This window comes from Camelus dromedarius, chromosome 7 (genome assembly GCF_036321535.1).
Source record: "Camelus dromedarius isolate mCamDro1 chromosome 7, mCamDro1.pat, whole genome shotgun sequence".
NCBI lineage: Eukaryota > Metazoa > Chordata > Mammalia > Artiodactyla > Camelidae > Camelus > Camelus dromedarius.
Window position 1 is genome coordinate 4,893,325 of NC_087442.1, and position 15,525 is coordinate 4,908,849.

At 55.3% G+C, this 15,525-nt stretch overlaps 1 protein-coding gene across 15 annotated transcripts; it reads left to right on the plus strand.

Annotated features, from left to right (window-relative positions):
* The first annotated feature begins 3,114 nt into the window (after positions 1 to 3,114).
* CRYGN (crystallin gamma N) lies at positions 3,115 to 10,243 on the plus strand. Of its 15 annotated transcripts, none has more exons than XM_031455722.2 (4): positions 3,115 to 3,153; positions 5,074 to 5,322; positions 7,017 to 7,162; positions 9,999 to 10,243. In XM_031455722.2, the coding sequence occupies exons 1-4, from the start codon at positions 3,133 to 3,135 to the stop codon at positions 10,129 to 10,131; spliced, it is 549 nt and encodes a 182-aa protein (XP_031311582.1). In that variant the 5' UTR covers positions 3,115 to 3,132; the 3' UTR covers positions 10,132 to 10,243. The 15 variants fall into 15 exon arrangements, 2 of the variants coding, with proteins under 2 accessions (XP_031311582.1, XP_031311584.1); XM_031455724.2 differs by having other exon boundaries at positions 3,119 to 3,202; XR_010381531.1 differs by lacking the exons at positions 3,115 to 3,153; positions 5,074 to 5,322; positions 7,017 to 7,162 and adding exons at positions 8,231 to 9,041; positions 9,502 to 9,595 and having other exon boundaries at positions 9,999 to 10,133.
* The last annotated feature ends 5,282 nt before the right edge of the window (positions 10,244 to 15,525 follow it).

Here is a 15,525-nt window from a genome sequence, read left to right on the forward strand (position 1 = left end):
AAAAGAATCTGGCACGGAAGGCAGGTGACAAAGAGCGGAAGACACCCAGCAGCGGCCCAGCTGCCTCGTCCTCATCCCCAGGGGACGTGGCAGGAAAAGCCAGTAGGAGGTGCACTTGCCCCTTGGTGTCCCAGGGCCTGGGAGCGACAAAGCTGGTCCTCCTGCCCGAGGAGCAGCTCAGACCTTACCAACCCCAATAGCCAGAGGGTGCTGGCAAGGGCTCCACCGGGCCCCTGGGAAGTGACCCCTGCCCAGGGCCTCTGGGGGGATCTCTGCCGCTGCAGCCAGTCCCTGCGTCTGCCAAGGCTGCACCCTGGGCTCTCCAGTGAGCCCTCTGCTACCTACTTTCCTGTGACCAGTCACTCCGCTCTGCTGGGACCCAGCTTGCTTACCTGTAAAATGAAATAATTGTACAGAACTCTAGCGAGATGGAGGTTTGTCATGAGTGGTCACCAATTAAACAATAAGAATTTATTAAACACCAAAAAAAAAAAAAAACCAGGAAAAAAGAGGAGAGAAGAGACGGCGGCCCAGCCTCGCTGCCCGCTCTGGCTCGCTGTTGAAACCTCACAGCAGGTCTGTGAGGAGGCCTTTCTTTGTCCCTTGCCCAGATGAGGTGACTAGGACTTGGGGCCAGGGGCCAGATCACCACCAGTGTGCCTCGATGGGGTGCTCTCCCTGCCATCACAGCAAGCTTGGGGCTTGTGGATCCCAGGACACCTGAGCCCTCCTCTCGGGGGACAGTGGAGGGTGACACCGGGAGAGTTGAGCACAAGCTGCCCCTGCCTGGGGAGAAGACACCAGCCCTTTCCCGTCCCAAGTGACCAGGACATCCCCTTGGTGACATCCGTATGCGCCAGCTAACCAGAGGCAGCCAGCACTTCTCCCCTTGGACAGCACGCAGTAGCCAAATAACCAGTTCCTACCAGGTCAGGACCCCTTGTGTGGCAGCCAGCCTATTGACTCCTGTTGCATCTTCTCCACATCACCCCCACCCTTGTTGGGGCTCCCTGGCTGGTACTAAGAGGCCAGGAGGGACAGAGACAGGAGGGACAGTGAAGAAGGAGATTGGGGGAGTGAGGAGCCAGGTCTGCAGGGCCCTGAGTGTCTTGCGGTGAGGATGGTACCCAGGCTCCTGACTTGGGACCCTGGGCAGGGTATGGAGTGCGTTTCAGAGGAAGAAGATGGATCAGGTTTCAAATATCTTGATCTTAAAGGACTGTGGCATCTGAGTGGACAGAGCTGTCCAGGAGGCAGCTGGGTCCTCAGCTGTGGAGCTCAGGAGAGCAGTCTGGGTTAGAGACCCCGACTTGGGGGTCATGGGGGGCTGATACTCCCTAGGGAGAGGCTGTAGAAGGAGGAGGTGTGTGAGGGTGGGACCGAAATGGGAGGAGGGCAGCTGTCTGTGGAATGATAATAAAAATCTACTTTGCCGAGGGCAACTTGGACTATTCCCCACGGCCCCTCCCTGTCCTCTCTGAAGCCCCTGGGGTCACCCCTGCTTGAATAAGCTCTCTCCTTGGATCTCAGGGTTGGCCCCTTGCCCTAGCTAACCGCCTGGCATTGTTCTCTGCATACATGTCTCATCTTCCCAGCAATTTGGGGGCTGCTCATCTTGCGGCCTCATTGTTGACTCTGTTCACTCCACAAACAATCTTTGAGCCTTTGTTATGTGCCAAGAACTTCTTATGTCCTGAGAAAGTCCCACGCTGGGGTGGGGCTGTGTGTTTCTGTAAACCCGTCCTTGCCATGTCCAGGGTGGTCTGAGCTCAGAGCACTGTGCCCACTGGTGAGGGGGTTCATGTTGGGGCAGGTGGAACCTCAAGGAATCAAGGGGGAGCATTGACCCTGGGAGGAGGGGTAGAAGGACAGTGTTCTGGGAGGCAAGACAGCAGGAGTAGAGTCTGCAGGACCGCAACCTCGCAGGGAGATATGGAGGGTAGACTAGGGCTTCGGTGCTGCTGGAGCAGAACGTTTAAGGTGGGGGTAGGAGCCCAGAGTGTAACCAGACAGGACCCTGTGGGGTTTTCCTGGGGCAGACCCCTCCCCCCATGACTTCTGTGTACCTCTTGATCATAGAAAAACTGTAATTTTCCAGGTTTCCCCTGAGTCACAAAAGCCTGGCCCTAGAATTAATGATTGAAAGGATGTGAACATGCAGTGATAAATACAGCAGTTGCGCCAGGAGAACTGGTAAGAATTTAAACAGTAAATCAACCATAAGGCAGTCACAGAATCCTTAGTTCCTCCCTGAAGTACCTAGGTAATGTATCCGATGCACACTTCCTGAGTAGTTTTACAGATGCTATATCCCCCACCAAAAGGAAGAAGCTAACTACTTGATGACCATGAGCCCATAGCCCCCAGACCTACTGGAGCCTGAGAATGGATAACATTAACCACTGCGACACCCATCACCCTGTTACCTCACCATCAACCAATCAGAGACTTGTCCACCATCTAATCATATACCTTGCAACTCCCCTTCCTCACCTGGCCTGTAAAAACTCTTTCCTGAAACCCATCAGGAAGTTGGGGCCCTTTGAGCATGAACTGCCTGGTTCTCCTTGCATGGCCCTTGCAATAAACCTTTTTCTGATCCAAAGTTCAACATTTCAGTGTGTTTGGCCTCACTGTGGGGGCACATGAACTTGGGTTCCACGAGAAGAACAGCAGGCAGGGGTCTGTAGGTGGCTATCTCTCTGTCCTCCCGAGCAGGACTCCATCCTTCACGCAGAGAGAGAACTCAGGAGCAATGTGAGCCTGGATTAGGAGGTGAGAAAAGGAGTGGCGGGAGGTCGGGGAAGGCTCTGTGCTGAGGAGGGAGGGCCAGGGGAGCCGGGAGACCCCGCGGGCGGTCCTGACTCAGCAGGGACAGCAGTCGGGCTGGGGTCAGAGAGAGAGGACCCCTAGGGGGCTGCCTGGGCTCGCGGGGCACAGTGACCCCCGTGAGTCCCGGAGAGACCCCTGGCGGGGGTGGGTTGGGTCTCACCGGCAGGACGGCCCCTCCGGGCTTAGCGCGCCCGACAGCACTAACGCGCCGGCCAAGCAAATCTTTTGTCGGGGCGGCGCTGAGCCAGCAGGGCGCCGCCCGCTATAACTGGGGCCCCGCGGGCGGCAGGGCGGTGCACCATGGCGCAGCGATCGGGGAAGGTGAGTGCCGCCCTCCGCCCTCTCCTGTCCCGTCCATCTGCCGCCCAAGGTAACCGTGGGGCCCTGGGGGGAGGCGGAGACACCCCCTCCCATTGCTCTTTGGGCTCAGGGTCGGGGGCGGGGGTGGGGGTGGGGGTAGTGGCAGACTGTTGCTTGTTGCCCTTTGCATCCAAACCCAGGAAAGTTGGCTAAATTTCTTAAAAGGGAAGGCTGAGGGCCTCCCTGCTGTGGGAGGTGGGAAGAAGTGGGAAGGTCTCTGCCCCAGTCCCTCCAGCCCTGGCTCTGGGGCCCCACCCCTACCCCCACCCCCTAGAGTCAGGAGCAGGGAGGGTGGTCAGACCTGAGGGGCACCTTGGTTGGGGTGGGGAACCTTGGACTTCTCCTGCAGCTGTGGGTCCCACTTCTTTGCCTGAGGCTGTTCTAACGTGGCTGCTCCTTCCTCAGGATCTCCTCAGGGGCACTTGGGGCTGGTTCTCAGCAAAATGTTTAGATTTGAGGGACCTTTGAATTTTGTGGGTGATTAGGTGTCCTGAATATCTGGGGGACAGGGAGCCCTCACTCAGACCTGCCTTGTGCAGGGAGAGTGGCCAGTTTGGACCTCTCCCCCTTCTCTAGCTCCTTGTCTTAGCCAATCTGAGGCAGACTTTGGTCTCAAGAAGCTATGTTCAAGGTTAGTGGGTGAGAGCATTACTGTATCTGTCTGCGTGGGCTGGGTTATGCCTCAGTAACAAACAATCCCAAGAGCTCACCCGCACTGTGTTCATACACCCTCTTCTGTACTGCAGAGGGACACCTTGATATCAGCAGAGGGGAAAGGAGAGCTGAGAAACAGTGCCTGATCTGCAAGGCTTCCATGTCCGCACACATCCCTTTGGCCAAAGCATCTGGTCTCACCTAACTCCAGGGGGCCAGAAGGGCAGTTCTACCACCAGGAACAGTACACACAATGACCACAGTTCCTGGGCCCCAGGGGACATTACTTTGCCAGGGCTCTTCTAGGAGCACAATGCTTGAAACCCAGAGAGTTATTGAATGGTTAGAATCCTAGGTTCCTCTGCAGAAATTGAGTTTGGGGGTTCATATGGTTTATATTTTTTTGTTTTTGTTTTGTTTGTTTTTATCGAAGTACAATTGACTAACAAGATGGTATTAGTCTCAGGTGTATAACATAGTGATTCGATATTTTTCTACATTACCAGATGATCACCATGATAAATCTAGTTACCATCTGGTTCATATTGTTTAGTTTGGGGACAGGGAGTACCCGTCCCCAAAACATGGTGTCTGAACTGACCGCTGGGTTAGAAAAGCTCCGGGTCTGACACATGCCTGTCACCCAAAGGAGTGGCCTAGTAAACAAAGGGATGGGGTGACATTGAAAAAGCCCTCTTTTGAGCCATTAATCCTGCACCAGGCCCTGACTTGGCTTGGTTGGATCCAGTCCCTCCGGTTAAGGGGCCCCATCCCAGGAAACTGACTTTCTGAAAACTGAATATTGGGTCATAACGGTGGGTTGTGGGTGAAGCATTTTCTTTTGAAAACATTTCCTTGGATGTTATGTTTCACTGATAAACAAAAATTAAGTTTGAAAAGTGCAGTGCGAGTTTGAAAAGAGCCTGTTTTCAAATGGGCTCCTGGACAAAGGGGAAATCCCTGTCCCCATGCATCTTCTGCAATTTGTCTGTTCAACCGTGGGCTCCTGGAGGGGGTGGGCCGGGCGCTGGGCCTGACCTTGACCCTCCACCTGTGCGTTCTTTCACCCAGGCAACAGACAGTGTTGAGCACCCGGTGTATGCAGCGAGCCTAGGCTTCAGGGCCTGGGGGTCAGGGTTCAGTCGAGGGTGTTGGGCCCCATTCATCCATTTCCAAGACTGAAAGGAGAGAAGCCTCACCCCATGCCCTCTAACCTGGTCTTTCTAGATCACTCTCTACGAGGGCAAGCACTTCACAGGGCGGAAGCTGGAGGTCTTTGGGGACTGTGACAACTTCCAGGACCGAGGCTTTATGAACCGGGTGAACTCTGTCCGCGTGGAGAGTGGAGCCTGGGTCTGCTTCGACCACCCCGACTTCCGGGGCCAGCAGTTTGTCCTGGAGCACGGCGACTACCCTGACTTTTACCGCTGGAACAGTCACAACGACCACATGGGCTCCTGTCGGCCTGTGGGCATGGTGAGTGGGCCTGAGCCGCTCCAGCTGGCTGGGGTGGGGGCTTCCTGCCGGAGTGACCCTGGCCTGGTTAGGCCCGGTCAGACATGGGTTGAGTAATCAGGGGGCATGGCCCTCCCAGCTTTAAGAACGGATGAGACTGTGGGATCTCTAAGATGGAGAGCTGTCCCCACCCAGACCCAGCTACTCCTGTGTCTGAGGGATGGCCTGGGGACCCAACTGGAGAGCCCCTGCGAGTTTTCACGCCTGCATTTTCAGGCCTGTATCAGGAAACCACTTTCAATTTCTGATGCCAAAATCTTGCTGAATTTTCCACTTCAAATGCTGTTGGTAACATTAGAGTTTTGAATTTGCAACCAGATGGGGGAGCATTCAGCTAAAGTAAGGCTGATGTGGGCCTGGTGTGTCCACCAGGCAGGTCATCTTGTAGCACTTTTCAGGGGCCTTTGATGCTGGATCATGGAGTGGCTGATGGAGGAGGCTTAGGTATCACTGGCTGGCCAGCGGGGATTTGGGGGCAGGAGCCAGCAGGTGGTACCAATTCACAGTGCAGCCCAGCGCATGTAGGAAAGCAAGTGAGGTGTGTCACCCCTGCCATGGCAAAGGACTGTGCGAGTCTAGTTGCTCCTAGGGTGGGATGTGAGGACTGGGCATTCCCCTTCCTTAAGTTCTCTCAAGTTACAAGTCCTAACTGACCCGCTGCGAGCCCCAGAGGGTAGGGTGGGAAGTGGCCGATTCCCGAAACCGTCCTAGAGTCTCTTATCAGAGAGTCTGCAGGAGGACCCTCCCCTGGACGAACATCTGAGGACTCCCAGGGGAGGAGGCCCCTTTCTTCTCTACAGGGGTTGCAAAACCAGCTGGGCTTTGGCCTCTCTGTGGCCTTTAAGAAGCCTTTCTGAGTATTTCCACCAGGTCACAGACATTGGGAAAAGAAAGGAACGTGGCTGGCCCAGTGCTTGCATAATGCTATTTGTAAGGAAACTATCCTAGGTATCTTTTGAATGCTATTCTCGTAAGAGCTATCCTTGGGGCCAGCTGTGGCGCAGCCCCAGCCCCTGCCGGCGCCAGAGCCAGTTGGGAGCTGGCCCACCTCTGTCTTCTGGAAATACAGGAAATCTTCTAGGGAGATATATGTCCTCGTCCCAGTGAGCCAGCAGGGATTTCAGCGCATGAGATCTCTGTTATTTGTTTTAAATTTTTGGCTTTGTGTTTTAATAAAAGGTTCTATTACAGTTTGTAAAATATTATCATTTAAAGGCTGCCTATGGCCTGCAGCCCAGGGGTGGGTGACCGGCAGAGGAATGTGTTGGCGTGTCTGGGCAGGAGCCCCCCCCCAACCGCCTGCACATCAGGAGGGAGCCCAGGGCCCCAGACCAGTTGGAGGGCACCGCTGTCCCAGTTGGTCTGGCCTTCTCTGGACCTTGGATTCTTTAGTTGAAGGAGGAGGAGATAGACTGGTTCGGGGGCTCTGAATCTTTAAAGTAATAGACTCTCTTATCCAACCAAATCTCACGTACAAGAAGGAGCAGAAGTTCTGGGCTGAGGTGCGTGTGTTGGGGGGGCACTCACCACCCCCTCCCCTGACCCAGGAACTCTTGGTGCTCCCAGCTCCTGCCCACATGGGCTTCTGTTCATGGGAGGAAACAGCCCAGTTCCCTTTCTTCCCTTCCCTTCTTCCACTCCCGGGGGGCCCGCAGCACGGGGAGCATTTCCGTCTAGAAGTCTTCGAGGGCTGCAACTTCACCGGCCAGTGCCTGGAGTTCGAGGACGACTGTCCCTTCCTGCAGAGTCGGGGCTGGACCCAGAACTGTGTCAACGCCGTCAAGGTGTACGGGGATGGAGCGTAAGTAGAGCCCGAGTGTCTTCACAGGTCCCTGCCTGCCAGGGTGGGTCAGACCCCAGCGGGTGGGCAGCCTGACCCCTGCCCGGAGGCCCTTTCCCTCCCTCAGCCGCCTCCCTGGCCCAGGAAGCCCCTCCTTGGCAGGGGCCGAGGCTGGAGGGCACTCTGCAAACCTGCCGTTCTCTCTGACTGGGCTGATCTCAGGGACTGCACTTTGGTTTTCTTGAGCAGGGGGAAGCCTGCTCTGGGAAGGGTGGCCCTGCCCACCTGCTCACCCCTTATTTACCCTGAACTGGACCTGTCCTACCAAGCGACAAGTCCTCCCCATGCCGATCTCCCTGGGGAGATGGGCATCACAGTGGCTCACTTCTGGTGGACAGGGAGTGGCTGAGCGGGCTTCCCCCAGGCCCAGAGGGGCTTGTCTGCCCTGGTCCAAGAGAGCCCTCAGAACCCTGTGCTTCTGTTGATTGTTGCACGTGGTTCCTTCCATTGTATGCCCATTGTGTATGTATGGGCATTGTGTATGCCCATTGTGCACGCCTGTCATGCAAAGTTTCACAGCCCCTAAACACACCCAAGTTGGCCATCTCCTCCTCCTCCCATCCACCCAGCCGGCTGAACAGTGTTGTCCCATTTTACAGAGAAGCAAGCTGAGGCCCAGAGAGTTACCCCACCCCACTGTGAGTGGCACTGCTGGGATTGCAGCCAGGCCTTTGGTTTCAAGAGCTAGGTGTCCCCCCAGACCCCAGACCCATACCCCAGGAGAAGATCCCCAATGTGGCCTAAGGGATCCCTTTGCTGTCTTTGTGACTGAGGCAGGAACCAGGGAATGTCATGAGGGTGAAAGCAAGTGGTCATGAGAGGGACTGAAGGGGGACACGGCTGAGCTGGAGGAGGAACTGCTCCCCCAGCTTCCCCCCAGCAGCCTGATGTTGGCTGTTAGACCCCGGGCCTCCGACCCAGAGGCCTTTGGGAAATCCCAGGTTTGCCCTAAGTTGATGGCACCTGGGAATCCAGGGGTGGAATTCCAAAACAACCATTTGTCCTGGAAAATTGCTGGCTAAATTGTGTCTGGTGAGGCCAAAGTTATACCTTTGCATAGAAAGTGTCCTTCCCAGAGGCCCAGTCCCCTCTACCCACCCGGGGGCTCCAGAGGCTTGTTTAGAAAAAAAAGGTGGGAAGGTAAGAGCTAGGATTTGACTGTAGGGACTTCAGCCCTCACTTTACCTAAAAGAAGACAAGGCTCCGAGGGTGAGGAGTGCGCGGGAGGATGCCTGTGGTGGACCCCACTTTGGGGCCTAGGGATCTGCTCCCCTCACCATGGAGCCCTCATCCTTTGCCTCCTGTGACTTTAACTTATTAAAAAAATGTAAGCCCTTGGCAAGGAAAAGCTGCCCAGTGGTGCCTCCCTGGGTCCCCTGGTCTGGACCTGACCTCCTTCAAGGCCTTTCCTAGTGTCTGGGGGTGGGGTGCAAGGCAGGTCTCCCCACCACCTCCCACATGCCAGGAGTCATTTTCCTCTGGGTCCCCAAGTCAGCTCAGGAATGGCCTGTCCCCAGACACCTGAAGGGCACCTGGAGGAAACGAGCCGGCACCTCGCTAACCCCCTTCCCAAGGGCACAGTCCTTGCTCTGCTGTGGGCGTGCCCCTCCTCCCTCCCTCTGCCCGCCTTCTCCCAGCAGTCACAGCGGAAGCCGGCAGGTGGGGGTGGTAGTTCCTGCAGAGGCCTGGCTAGCCCTTTCCTCTTCTTCCTTTTGGGGACGCCCACACATGCTCCAGGGACAGCCCACGACACTGCCTGGGGTATTTCCCAGCTCTGCGAGGTAGGGGGGGATTGGCTGACTCCCTCGGAGGTGCCTCAGGCCACAGCCTCAGCATGCGGGTGGGTATGTGGGGAGGTCATGGGTAGGGCTGGGGGAAGGGGGGTAGATTCGGAGGCCCTAGTGAGGGGGTGTGGGGAGACCAGACTGCACCAGGCCTACCAGATGTGGGGTTGAGATGGGGGAGGAGAGGGCCCTTGGTGGCAGGTGAGTGGCCCCTGGGGAAGCTGTCCTGAGTGTCTGGGCTGATGAAGGGCTGCCATGTTCCCTCCGCCCTCACGCAGGCCCAGCCCTCCCAGCCAGGCGTTCAGAGACTAGTCCTTGTCCGTGTCCTTGTCTGCTGGAGGTGGGAGCTGTGGGACCTGTAGCCCAATGCAGCTGTGATGGGAGGGAGGAGGGGCCCCACTGGGACCTGAAGTCTGGAGCCCGGCTCCTCTGTGCAGCTGCCTCCCCATCTCCCATCGCCTGGCTGGGGCAGGAACCCATGGCTCTGCCTGACTTGGGAATCTCTGGGGCCCAAAGCAGGGCTCAGTACACACGTGGACACAGGAGCACATTTGTGGACTGAACGAACCAATAGGAATTGGTCCCCATTCTGTGCCAGGCCCCCTGCCAGGTACTGGGTGCTGTCTATGCAAACAGTCCTTTCTGGGAGCAGGAAGGAGTGGTGAGTGTGAGTGTGTGTGTGTTTGTGTGTTGGGGTGGAGTGGGGGGTGGGGAAATGAGAGTGGATGCGCATCCTGGAGTCACTCCTGGCCCTTGTGATGAACATTCTGGGCTGGTCAGTTTGAAATGTCGGCTTTTCCTGAGCACCCCTGGGCGCGCCACGTCTCACTCTGCACTGGTCCGGACACGGGACAACGAAGCGAAGTGGCGGGGCAGGCAGCGGGGGAGGAAAAGCCAAGAACAAGACCAGAGCCACAGCGTGAAGGGCTGGGCCGGGGCAGGGGTGGCCCGGTGTGGCGGCTGCAGGCCTGCTGGGCACCCGGCCGCTGACCCCCGCCGCCCTCCTGGCCTAGGTGGGTCCTGTACGAGGAGCCCAACTACCGCGGCCGCATGTACCTAGTGGAGCGGGGTGACTTTCGCAGCTTCTCCGACTGGGAGGCCCACAGCGCGCGCGTCCAGTCCCTCCGCAGGGTGGCCAACTTCTAGCCACCCGGCCGCCGGGGTCCTGCCAGGACCAGGAGGGGCCCCGGGAGAGGGTCGGTCCCCTCCGACCCCGCCCAGGACTCAGACCATCGGGAATAAAAGTCCTAAAAGCCAAGAGCTGAGCCGGCCTGTGTGATTTCTCTGCCCTTCGTGCGTGGTCAAAGGACGGCTGGGTGGGGGTGCCCCCGGCCCTGGGCAGGAGACTGGCTGGAGCACCCCCAGGACGGGAGGGAAGGGTGGAGCGAGTGGAGCGGTAACACTAGGGCTGGAAAGGACCTATAGGTCAAGGAGTCCAATCTTCACTGCCCACGTGAAAAGCCAGTCCCAGAGCAGCTCCTGGTGGAACCAGGAAGGGACCAGGATGCTTCCTCCACCTGGAACCAGGCCAGATAGGGGACAATGGGAGGGAGACACGATGAGGGGAGGGGCAAGGCCTTGGGTTGTAATGGGGGTGGGTGGGGTGGGGCCGGGACCCAGGGGATCTGCAGCTGGGGCAGCCGCTCCCTTTGGGTGATGTCTCTCCCAGATCAGCGACAGGTGCTGCCAGCCCGTGTGGTCTGGTCCGCTGCACCACCAGAAGACTGACCCAGGGTTCCTGAGTCTGCATCTCTGAGTGATGTTGGCCTCGGAGGTTTACAGTGGAGGCACCTCTGAAAGGATAGGCTGGACCCCAGGAACACATCACCCCTTACATCCTGTAAGGAGAGAGAAATTGGGGTGTCTTGGAAGATGAAGGGGAGTTGTTGCATGAACAGGTGGGCTCTGCAGGGATGGAGCAGAAGGAGAAGTGGGATAGGCTTTCAAGGATGAAGTGGGCAGAGCCTGGAGCATCTCTCCAACCCCCCACTGCTCACAGGGCTGGGCAGACCCAGGGCCCAGGCTCTCTTCACCCCAAGGGTGAATCCACGGAACTTTGTGGCCTGGGCCTCCCCCAGGACACTGGGCCCACTTTGTTGGGGTGGGCTTGGTGGAGCAGGGCACAGCCTCTGGGGAGAGGGAAGGAAGAACCTGGCCTGGGAGGTGGTGGGATTTCTGGGAAGAGGCCCCCCACACCTCCCCGCCCACAATTCAGTGTCCAGCCTCTCATTCCCAGTAAGATAGGACATAACCTGCTGGACCCTGGGAGTGGCCCAGGTAGCTCCCATTCCCTGCCCACAGCACCCCAGCAGAATCCTGAACCACAGAGCTGCCTGGACTGACACTGGCTGTGCAGATGTAAATGACGTGCTCCTTTGAGTGGAAACGTTGGCTTATGTCCTCTCCTGTGCGCCAGGCTTCTGGGCAGAACACAAGGGCCCTGGACATCTGGACAGGGGGTCATGGAGATGGGAAACCCAAAGATGCCAACTCCCAACCTCACCGGACCAAGGCCTCTGGCTAGAAGAGGGATCTGGGCTGGAACAGCAGGCAGGGATCAGGTCCCCCAAGACTTCTGACCATTGGGTCAAGCTCATGATCTAGCTTTCTAAAGCCCTGCATTCTGCCATCCCCGGCCGCTCCTCACTGGCCACGTCTCCCTCCCCCTCCTTCACAGCTTGCTTGTGCTCTTCTGAGTAGGTGAAGGGGAGTCCCGCTGGGAAGGACCCCCTTCCAGGCTGGCCACTAGCCTCAGGACCCTGTAAGAAAGTACTTGAACATGGAATTAAAAAAAAAAAAAAAAAATATATATATATATATATATATTTATTTTCGATTGAAGTATAGTCAGTTACAATGTGTCAATTTCTGGTGTACAGCACAATGTCCCAGTCATGCATACACATGCATATATTCGTTTTCATATTCTTTTTCATTAAAGGTTATTACAAGATGTTGAATATAGTTTCCTGTGCTGGAATTACTATTTACACTGGGATTGAAAGGTGCAGATAGGCTGGGTGGAAATAGGAATGATATCTGAAGTTTAGGGAGGAAAATTGGGTTCTTAAAAGAAAAACAAAAATCTCAAGAGTTGGATTCTGCTGCAGGCCTGAGTGTGGAAGAGGCTGGGGTGGCTGTTTCAGTGGAATGTGAGATGCCAGTTGTCCCAGGTCCCAGGGACCTCCCACCCCCACCCCACCCCCCACCCCCCACTGAGAGAGAAACAAGAGCAAGTGAATCACTCAGGGCAACACTCACCGAGAGTGGTTGCAAAGGTGGGGGTAGGGGCCCCCGGGAGTCTGCAGTGGGACCTCTCTAGGCAGAGAAGTTACAGCACAGGGTGACCGTCCATCCAGCCTGGGGAAAGGGGAGGGGCTGCCCTTCCTCCATCTGTAGATGGGTCCACAGAGGGTGTGCCCCCAGAGGATGGAGTCCTGGCAGCCCCTGGCCCCAGGTAACTGAGGGCTGCCAGGGCACTGGCTTTCTCCATCCAGACAAGGAACTTGAAGAAACCACCACAAAACTAACAGCAAACCAGTTCAAGTCTCTGAGCCCTGAATGAATCTGCATTCAAATGGACCCTCGCATTGTGTGAGTCGGGAAGAGGATTTGCTGGAAAATGTGCTCTTGTTTTCCCTTTCTCTGCCAGTTTGTTTAGGGAGGTGGCCCTTTCTGTGTGAGCCCAGCCACTCCTGTCTCCACATGTGGGAAGCCCCGTCCGCACCCACGACCCTGTCCCTGTCTGACCCTCAAGGCTCCACACCAGGTCTGGGAGAGGAGGGTCGCAGGTCCGGCTGGCCCCAGGCCCCCAGGACCTCACACCTCTTTCCCATTGTTGATGAGGATGATGATACCACTGAGCTTTAATTTTATGCACTGACTTGATGCCAAGGTCTGTACTAGTGGAATCTGTATAATTTTACTTATTTTGCACAATAACACCAAGACTGTGATATCCTTATTATCATCACTACAAAGGCGAGCTACACACAGACAGGTTAAGCAACTTACCCAAGGTCACACAGCAGTCAGGATTCAAACTCAGGTCTGGCTGATACCTTTGCTCCCAACCACTCTACTGTACTGCACACACATTTGCATACATAGGTGTGTTGTACACTAGATAGAGTAATGGTAACCCACCCAATAGCAATCACACACTCAATAGAATTGTTTGCTGCATAGCAGCACTATTTACAACAGCCAAGACATGGAAGCAACCTAAATGTCCATCAACAGAGGGAGGGATAAAGAAGATGTGGTATATTTATACAATGGAATATTACCCGTAAAAAAGAATGAAATAATGCCATTTTCAGCAGTGTGGCAGATTATCATACTGAGTGAAATAAGTCAGAGAAAAACAAACATCATATGATATCATTTACATGTGGACTCTAAAAAAATAATGCAAATGAACTCATTTACAAAACAGAAACTGGCTCACAGACATAGAAAACAAACATAAGGGGGAGAAGGAGGTGGGAAGGGATAATTTGGGAGTCCTGGATTTGCAGGTACACACTACTATATATGAAATAGATAAACAACAAGGTCCTACTGTACAGCACAGGGAACTATATTCAGTATCTTGTAATAACCTATAATGGAAAAAAATATAAAAAGTATATATATATGTATAACTGAATTACTATATACACCAGAAACTAACACAACATTGTAAATCAACTATACTTCAATTTAAAAACATTTAATTTTAATTTAAAAAAAAAAAGCATTGTCCCCTGTATCACCTCATTCAAACTCCCCATGACCCGTGGGAAGGGGAGCCAGGCGTCCTTACCCTGGTCTGCAAGCACCATGGGAAGAGGCAGGGCCTGCCTTCTCCACTGGCCTATGGTGTGAACTGGGAGCAAAGTGCGTTAAGTCAGCATGGGGCTTAGATACAACACTTTTCCTCTCATAGTTCTGGAGGCCAGCAGTCCAAGATCAAGGTGTTGGCAGGTCTGGTTTCTCCTGTGGCCTCTCTCCCTGGCCTGCAAGTGGCCGTCTTCTCCCTGTGTCCTCACACGGCCTTTCCTGTGTGTGTGTCTGTGTCCTGATCTGTTTGTATAAGGACACCCATCATATCAGATTAAGAGTCCAATGTAACAATCTCATTTTAACATAATCATCTCTTTAAAGACCCTATATCTTCAGTCACTCTGAGGTTCTGAGGGTTAGGATTTCAACATATGAATTTGAGAGGGACACATTTCAGCCTATAATATGAATCAGACAGCCTCTCCAGGCCTCCATCTCCCCCGCTCTGTGAAATGAGTGCAGTCGTATCTGCTGTTGCAACAGTATACGGCTGCAAAAGCCAAACTAACCCTGAGAAGGTACTGTATGAATATCGGTCGTTCATAGCAAGTGGTGCACTCAGTGGCACCTAGAAGGGGGCGGCGGGGCGGGGGCGGGGTTAAGGGCCAGCTCTGGGTTTCCACCCTCATCCTCTCTGTTACTCACTAGGATGTGTCCTTGGACCAGTCACTGCCCCGAGGCCCAGTTTCCCCAGCTGTACGGTGAGGAAAACCCTTTCCTGGGGAAGTAAGGGAGAATCACCGAGGAAGGAAGTCCTCCCACGGCTGAGGAGCTCGGGCCAGTCCCCGGGGAGGAGCCAGGCCTCGCAGCCCTTCCCCGCATTCCAGAGGTTTCCCCTGAACTTGTCCTGCTCCCCAGCTGAGGAAGAGCGGCACCTCATTAACTGGTGATTTAGGGCTTCACCGATGGGCTGGTGCTCCTGGGTGACCTCCCCCTCACCCCAGCCCCCTGCTCCCTAATCTGTCAGCAAATCTGCTTTTTGTCTGAAAGAAGAAAAACAAGATTGCCACCAAAGTGCTTGTGGGCAGGCTTGTAATTTGTCTGAAGTCGGTCCAGGGGGTCGGTGCACCGAGGGCAGCTCCGGCTGAAGCGAGTCACACATGCTTCACATACTTGTGTCTGCACTCTGCGGTCTGGAAAGCTGCGCTTCTCCCAGAGCCATCCTCCTGTCCTCAGCCCCCTACCCCGCCCGCACCCCCTGCCGACCAGGAGCCAGCAAGCGCTGTTTATCAGGCCCATCTGACACAGGAAAACGTTCCCTCTGAAACCCCCACAGATGTTCCCCCGCCAGCCTGGCCCCCGAGGGCTGTGTTAGTGGATCGTCCTTGCTGCCGCCCCTCCCCGTGAGCCTGGGGGTCCCCGGTACCCCTGGGGACCCTCCGCCTTCCCTGGGAAGGTCTCCTGTCTCCACTGCTAGAGTCCTACGTAGCTGTGTTCCCCTCAAGAAATCACATGGGTTTTCAGTTCAAACCAGTTGAATGAGAGACTTTCAAAAGGCAGCTGCAGAGTGTCAGTTTGGGAAGATGAGAAAGTTCTGGAGATGATGGTGGTGACGGCTGCACAACAGTGTGAAGGTGTCTAATGAGCTGTCCACTGGAAGACGGTTCGGAAGGTAAATCACCTTTTCCGTCTATTTTACCACAATGAAAATAAAAGTCTAGTTGCTGGGGTGCTGAGGGCTGTTGGGAGGTAATCTGGGTATGGAAGCGCCTC

Excerpts from the sequence above, each read along its gene's own strand:
- CRYGN (XM_031455722.2), top strand. The coding sequence starts at position 3,133 with ATGGCGCAGCGATCGGGGAAG. Across the intron at positions 3,154-5,073 it reads TGGCGCAGCGATCGGGGAAG|ATCACTCTCTACGAGGGCAA; the intron begins GTGAGTGCCGCC and ends TGGTCTTTCTAG. Across the intron at positions 5,323-7,016 it reads CCTGTCGGCCTGTGGGCATG|CACGGGGAGCATTTCCGTCT; the intron begins GTGAGTGGGCCT and ends GGGGGCCCGCAG.